This window comes from Vanellus vanellus, assembly GCF_965231255.1.
Source record: "Vanellus vanellus genome assembly, chromosome: 8".
In the NCBI taxonomy this organism is placed as follows: domain Eukaryota; kingdom Metazoa; phylum Chordata; class Aves; order Charadriiformes; family Charadriidae; genus Vanellus; species Vanellus vanellus.
The window spans coordinates 28,290,090-28,296,402 of record NC_138913.1 but is presented as its reverse complement, the minus strand read 5'-3'; the positions used below and the strand labels follow the sequence as shown (position 1 = coordinate 28,296,402).

Below are 6,313 nucleotides of genomic sequence, written 5' to 3'. Positions count from 1 at the left end.
TTTAAAAACTCTTCTGGTGCCTTAAGCTATGAAAACACGTTGCAAAGGTTTACAGTAGCAGCAGTACATTGTCTTAGTTAAAAACGGCATCAAGTCATGAACGCATGTATGTATGCACACACATAGAAGTTTCATGTATTTGTGAAGCAAGAAAGGTTTACATTAAAAGCAAAAATAGTGAATGGAAAAAAAAAAGAGAAAGTTACCATGGAACCACACCCACAAGGCTAGAATTTATTTCAGTGCCTCTTCCATGAAACTGTGGCACTCTCACAGAAAAATGGTTAAACTCATTCTGAGGATACAAAACTACGTGTCAGTTTCACTCTTTGCAGGTATTTACACAATCTTCTGTTTCCAAAATATCTATACACTTTCACAAGTATTTAGAGAGGGCTCCTCACAACACCTTTCCTCAAAGATTACTATGGCATTAAGCAATCAACAGAAGGGGGAGCAGGTCACAGAAAGCTAGACTCTCAGAAACGCAGACTCAGCTTTGCCCTCTTTCACTTCCATCAGAGCTTCTATCCCACTCCTACAGCATTTTAAAACTCCATCCAGAGATTAAAGCCTGTCCTTGGGAATTCAGCTCTATTTTAAACCATGCACATACAAAAAATATGTATTTCACTGGGGGGGGGGGGGGGGGGGGAGCGGAAATCCTGTCCCTATTCTGATACAGTGTTTTGTTTCTCTTTGGTCCTGGCTGTGCTTAACAAAATTCAATCAGTATGCAGAACATCTTTGTTGTAGTGTTGATGGCAGAGTTGCTGAGGAGAGCAGATGAGCAAATCCCCAGAGCTGCTGACAGCACTCTGAGAGTTCTCTAGGTGGCAAGAGCGGACAGTAGCAGCTCTTCTGTTTCATTCTAATCACACTCACAGAATTGATTTTCAGTGGGTAGCAGAGAGATTTCATTGTCCACCACAGAGAACAGCTGCTACAGTTCACACAGAAAACCCCAAGAGCAATCCAGGCTTTTTATCAGCAGCTCCTTCCATGAGAAGTTGGGATCAGTTCAATGCTGAAGGGTCTAGTGCCATGAGGAGCCAGACAGCATCTAATCCTGCTTCTGTTAGGCTTTATGCAGGGCCCCCAAGGTAAGATGCCTGACTGCCAGCTTTGCATCCTTGCCAGCTTACCCCGGTTTGGGGGAAGAGCCTTCAGACACCTCTATTGATGCTACACCAGGTTTGTTGACTTAGTATTATATTTTAGCCTATCAAGCTTGCAACTCATAATGTGCAAGTTACAGGCAATGAGTAAAGATCCATAGGGACACAACAACAAGAAACAATCTCTGCCATTGACTACAGCTGAAGCAACCAGAGCTGGCCTGCTGCTTCTGAAATTGAAGAAAAATGAAGTATTTTTTTTAAGAGATAAAACATTTAAAAATCAACAAGGTTTTGCATCACAACTGAAGCCGTTAAGTCAAGTGGAGAAAATTTGACAACATGCAGGATTTAGGAACACTGCCCATGAGAAACGGCTAGGATTATTTAGCATGAAAACCCACAGCAGGATGTAAATTTCAAGTGCTGCTGGAAACAAGCTTACAACGGGCAGAAAAGCGGGACCCTCGCTGCAGCAAGAGCTCCCCAAACTATCGGCAAACAGGCCCCCAGCCGCCGGCAACGCACCTCCGACTGAGCAACACCGGGAAGCAGCGGGAGCTCCGCCGGGGCCAGGCGTGCCCCGGGGGTCCCCTCAGCACCCCCCGAAGGGCGGCGTGTCGGCCCCCAGCCCCGCTGCCTGGGGAGAAGCTCCCAATCCCGCCCCTACCGGGGCCGGTCTGCGCTCCGGGCTCCCCGCGCCGCCCCGGTCGGCCGTTACCGACGGTGGGTAGCGCCCCGGCCGGCAGCGAGCGAAGCCAGGCCGGGCCGGGCTTGGCTGGCCTCCCCGCAAACACCCCCGCCACCGATCGATCGGTCGGTCGGTCGGTCGGTTGTTCCACCCGTCCACCCCCCACCGTCGCCAACCTACGGACGGAACAACGCCGGTGCCGCCGCGGCGGGCGTCCGCTGCGCCTGCGCGGGGATTGCGCCTGCGCACTGCCGGCGCCGAGGCCGCCTCCCGGAGATGGGCAGGGTAGGGCGCGAGCAGGGGGCACTGGGAGGGACCGGGGGCCGCGTTTGTTCCGTTACCGGGGCTGGGATGCGCTTGGGTCCGTTCGCCGCTGGCCTGCGCCCCACGCCTCTGGGGGTAAAGGCGAGGCGCGTTGAAGGCGCAGCTCAGTAGTCAGGCGTGGCCAGCCGGTTACTGCGGCCTGCCGAGAGCCCCGAGCCCGGTTTGGTTGTCTCCAGCCCGGGCTGCCGTCCCGCTGGGGTGAGCTCCGAGGGGAGGCGTCAAGGAGGGCCGTGCTCACCAAACCGACCCCTTGCAATGGGTGTCGCGGCTTGAGGGTGGCAGGCAGGCCTTGCTTTTCTGCTGTGTTACCGGTTTCCTGGGCTTCGGGGTTTGGCAGCTCTTTGCGGGGTGTTCAGTGCTTGGTTCTGGCTCTCTCTGAGGCCGGTGCGGGCACGGTGCAGCACCCATCCGGTACCGAGATCCCGTAGGCAGCAAACAACCAGCAACGGGGCTGGGCAGAGTTGGAGGGGACGGAGGAGCCGTGGGTCACAAGCTCATCTAGACTTCTAAAGGTCAGTAGCTATAAACACACGTACATGTCTGCAATTAATAATAACAGGGTAGTTTTATATATTCATCAATCTGCAATTCTGCTTGGTAGTGTTCTTTTCAGGTGAAGTAGTTCTCCCTTTTTGAGTGGATTAGGAAAATCAAGGGTTTTCATAAAAGTTTTAGATTAATAGAAATTGGATCAAAACTGGAGCAAGCCTGTAGTCCAAACACCAGCCACATGTTTGGGGACACAGATGTGAGAAACAGCATCTGCTTTGTGTCACAGATTTAGCTGTACTTGCCTGCTACGAGGATGGACAGCGAAGTGCAAAGGGATGGCAGGATCCTGGATTTGATCGATGATGCATGGAGGGAAGATAAATTGCCGTACGAGGATGTGGCTATCCCTCTGGTAGGTGAATTGCTATTTATCAATCTGAGTTAAGACCGGTGTGTTTATCACAGCCCCTTCCACAAAACAGCAGAGCCTGTATTGCTTGTGGTGCAGTTCATGTGTACTAAAGGTTCCCGGGATTGAGCTGACTCGCTCTTTTTCTCTCCTATACGCCAGTCATTCCTGCGTGCATCCTGACGCAGATGTTTCTCTCCCCATTCCCCTGACCAGTTGCCAAATCTCCTTGGAACTGGAGTGTCCTTCCCATCACCCAGTTCTGGGTTTGGCATCAGGGAGAAGTATAATGGTCTGTGCTTTCCCTTCATGTTATTAGTGTTTGAGTGGCTTCCCAGTTAATTTGTAGAACAGAGAGCATCAGTCTTATGCTGACAGTTGCAGTCTTGGTGACACGTTATTTCCACTTTCTGAAATTCCCTTAAAAGAAGCTGAAATTTTTTCAAATGTCTTCCTAATCAGTCTTTTCTGAATACACTGTTGCCAGTTCAAGGATAGTAGTGAACTGGCATCTGCAGTGGGACTTTAGCTTGTAGCGCTGCGTCCAATGCGTGGCAGCTATCTTTCCATCCACTGTACAGCTTGTTGTACAGCCAAGAGGCCAGAGAGGTGCCGCTGGGGAAAAGCCACCCGCCAAGTCCAGAGCTGAAGCTTCAGATCTCCCACACTGACGCCTGCCTTAGCCATTTTGAAACTAGCAGGGAAGTGAGAGGTATCTGAGGATTTTCCCTTTCCTTGTTCTCTCTGGTACGCAAGCTTTACCCTGGCTAGCACTGACAAAGCAGTCGTGCTAAGATCATGGGGACTGATAGGCTGCCGGTTTCTTTTAGCACAGAGACGTTTCCAAATTGCGAGTGACGTGGCTCAAGCTTTATCCCTCACACCACTGTATTTTCAGAGAGGGCAAGGAGCAGCTACACACCTCCAAAATCCATATATATGGCACACAAGTTTTCCTGCCAAGATTTGGGGTTGAGGGAATGATCTTGCAGAACTGTGATCCTTTGATATGAGAGCCTAAACCCCACTTTGTTTGAGATAACCTTTATTAGGCAGGTCAAATATTATAAACTACTTCCTTGCTGACATTTGCCTTTACCCTGAGTCAAGTCAAGCAACATTACTGTTTCTTTCCTTACAGCCATCTCTTGAGCTACTTGCAGGCACATACAGATGGCAGCCTCAGAGCAGGAAGCCTCACCCAACTAACAAAAGAAAGAAAGGCCTGGCTGTGGATATAAAGGTCCCCAGAGATGGGATTGGCTCTGATCACATAGAAAAAACAGCACAAATTCACAGGAGGCTTATTCAGTGGGACTGTAAAGGAGCAACCGGAATGGCTGTACAGTGGTATTTGAGCCTGTCCTGAGCATCTGATCCAGTGCTCACTTGAGAGATTCCCATGAACTCAAATGGGCTCGAATCATATGCTGTTTTCAAAACTGAAACATTTAGCTCAGCTCATGCTGGGATTTCCAGAAATCTAGAACTCAGAATTCTTGCCCAAATGATACCTGGCAGAATAACGCACACGCTGTGCGACTGCACCAATGCAGCAATACAGAAAACAAATAATCTAAGGAGAGAAAATTAAATCCCAGTTAAACTATACTTCCTCCTTACTGTGTCATGAGCAGCTCTGTGTTGCACCTGGTAGGGGTTTCAGACTTCTGCTGTTGATAGAGCACAGCCACGCCTGAGTTCAGCATGTAGAAGGAGGAAGGATTTCTCCCCTGCCATAGGAAAGTAACATGTTACCCAACCAGTTGTCTTAATAACAGCTATAATAAATGCAGTGTCTGTATTCTTGGCAACAGCAAAAGAAACACATTGCAAACAAGCCATGGAATAATTGCACCGTACTATTATTTACTTATTTTGCTTTTGCTATATATTCTCCGTCTTCACTGCGTGTGCAGTCTGAGTGTATAGCAAGGCCCCAGGGTCCTGGAAAACCAATTTACCTTTCAGATTAAGCACCATATTCATGTGAAAAGAAGACTGTTCATAACAGGGCTTAGTAATATTTTTAAGTGGATCAGTATGTATGATACATATTGTACAGATGCACCCTCTGGTCTCCTTTGTGGTTTTTTGTATTTATCCATATGAAGTCTTAGTGACCTGCTCCTTTCAGGTAGCCTATTATGTGTGGAATGCATTGTACCTCTGTTTTGTTCTCAGAATGAGCTTCCTGAACCAGAGCAAGACAATGGTGGCACAACCGAGTCTGTTAAAGAGCAAGAAATGAAGTGGTCAGATTTGGCTCTCCAGTATCTCCATGAAAATGTTCCGCCCACGGGAAACTAGTGAATCAGTGAGATCTCATGCAGTGGATGCATGAATGCAATATAAAAAATATTTTTCAGCTGACCATCGTTGTCATAAGCTTCTCTAAGGAGAAAACAACTTTTCTGAAAAAGGCCTGGATTCAAACAATGGTTCTACTCCCAGTGACCAAATGCAGTATAATGAATGTGAAATAACAATGGCTATCTGACACCTCAGAGCTAATATCAGAATGTTTCTCTTGGGGAAAATTATTTCATACCTTCTGTTAAATTGTTCTTAAATTGGTACCAATTCTGATCTTAAATGTTTTCTACCTGTGATAAAAGAACTATTTTTTACTGTCTCAAGTTGTTATTGATTTCAAAGCTTATGATGGGATCATTTCTGACCCTGAAGGCTTATGTCCCAAGAAGTATTCCCGTGTTTTCTGTGGTTAGAGTTCAATATACATAAATCAAGTAACCCTAAGTCAATTGTTTAACTAGTGTGTGGCTGAGGAAGGTTGTGCGAGGCAGGCACAAAAGATTCATCAACAGGATTTAAGAGCTGGAAGTAATCTGTAAACACAGGGGGTTATTTGAATGCCTCATCTCAGGATTCAGTGGTGGCGGTGGACATTTCCAGTGCCGAAATCCTGGGTATGTTTGCCAATACACATACCATAAACAGACAGTCTAATTTATGGTAAAATGGTGGTTACTCAAAATCATTCTTTCCACGGGTGATTGAAAGTTACAAGGATGAGCCTGACAGTCCCCGTGTACCACCTGTTGAACTGATAGCTGCTTGGATGAGCTGTCTCAGATGGGAAATGGAAATCTGAGGAAAGTGATGGGGAAAAGAAACAAGCAGTGCTTAGCTTCAGGCAATAAACTGTTACTTCTTTTTATGCTGAGAAGAAAGGCAAGGCCCTTTGGATTTCTTTATCTCATTTTATCTCTGATTCTCAAATGTCTTTTGCAATAGGTAAAAGCCTTCTGTTCATCT

General features: G+C 47.3%; 1 protein-coding gene across 2 annotated transcripts; it reads left to right on the top strand.

Moving 5' to 3' along the window:
* Positions 1-2,065: 2,065 nt before the first annotated feature.
* ANAPC13 (anaphase promoting complex subunit 13) lies at positions 2,066-5,669 on the top strand. 2 transcript variants are annotated; one of them, XM_082487102.1, is made up of 4 exons: positions 2,066-2,094; positions 2,514-2,645; positions 2,912-3,037; positions 5,219-5,669. In XM_082487102.1, the coding sequence occupies exons 3-4, from the start codon at positions 2,939-2,941 to the stop codon at positions 5,342-5,344; spliced, it is 225 nt and encodes a 74-aa protein (XP_082343228.1). In that variant the 5' UTR covers positions 2,066-2,094; positions 2,514-2,645; positions 2,912-2,938; the 3' UTR covers positions 5,345-5,669. The 2 variants fall into 2 exon arrangements, with proteins under 2 accessions (XP_082343228.1, XP_082343229.1); XM_082487103.1 differs by lacking the exon at positions 2,514-2,645 and having other exon boundaries at positions 2,069-2,094.
* The last annotated feature ends 644 nt before the right edge of the window (positions 5,670-6,313 follow it).

Excerpts from the sequence above, each read along its gene's own strand:
- ANAPC13 (XM_082487102.1), top strand. The coding sequence starts at position 2,939 with ATGGACAGCGAAGTGCAAAGGGATGGCAGGATCCTGGATTTGATCGAT. Across the intron at positions 3,038-5,218 it reads AGGATGTGGCTATCCCTCTG|AATGAGCTTCCTGAACCAGA; the intron begins GTAGGTGAATTG and ends TTTTGTTCTCAG.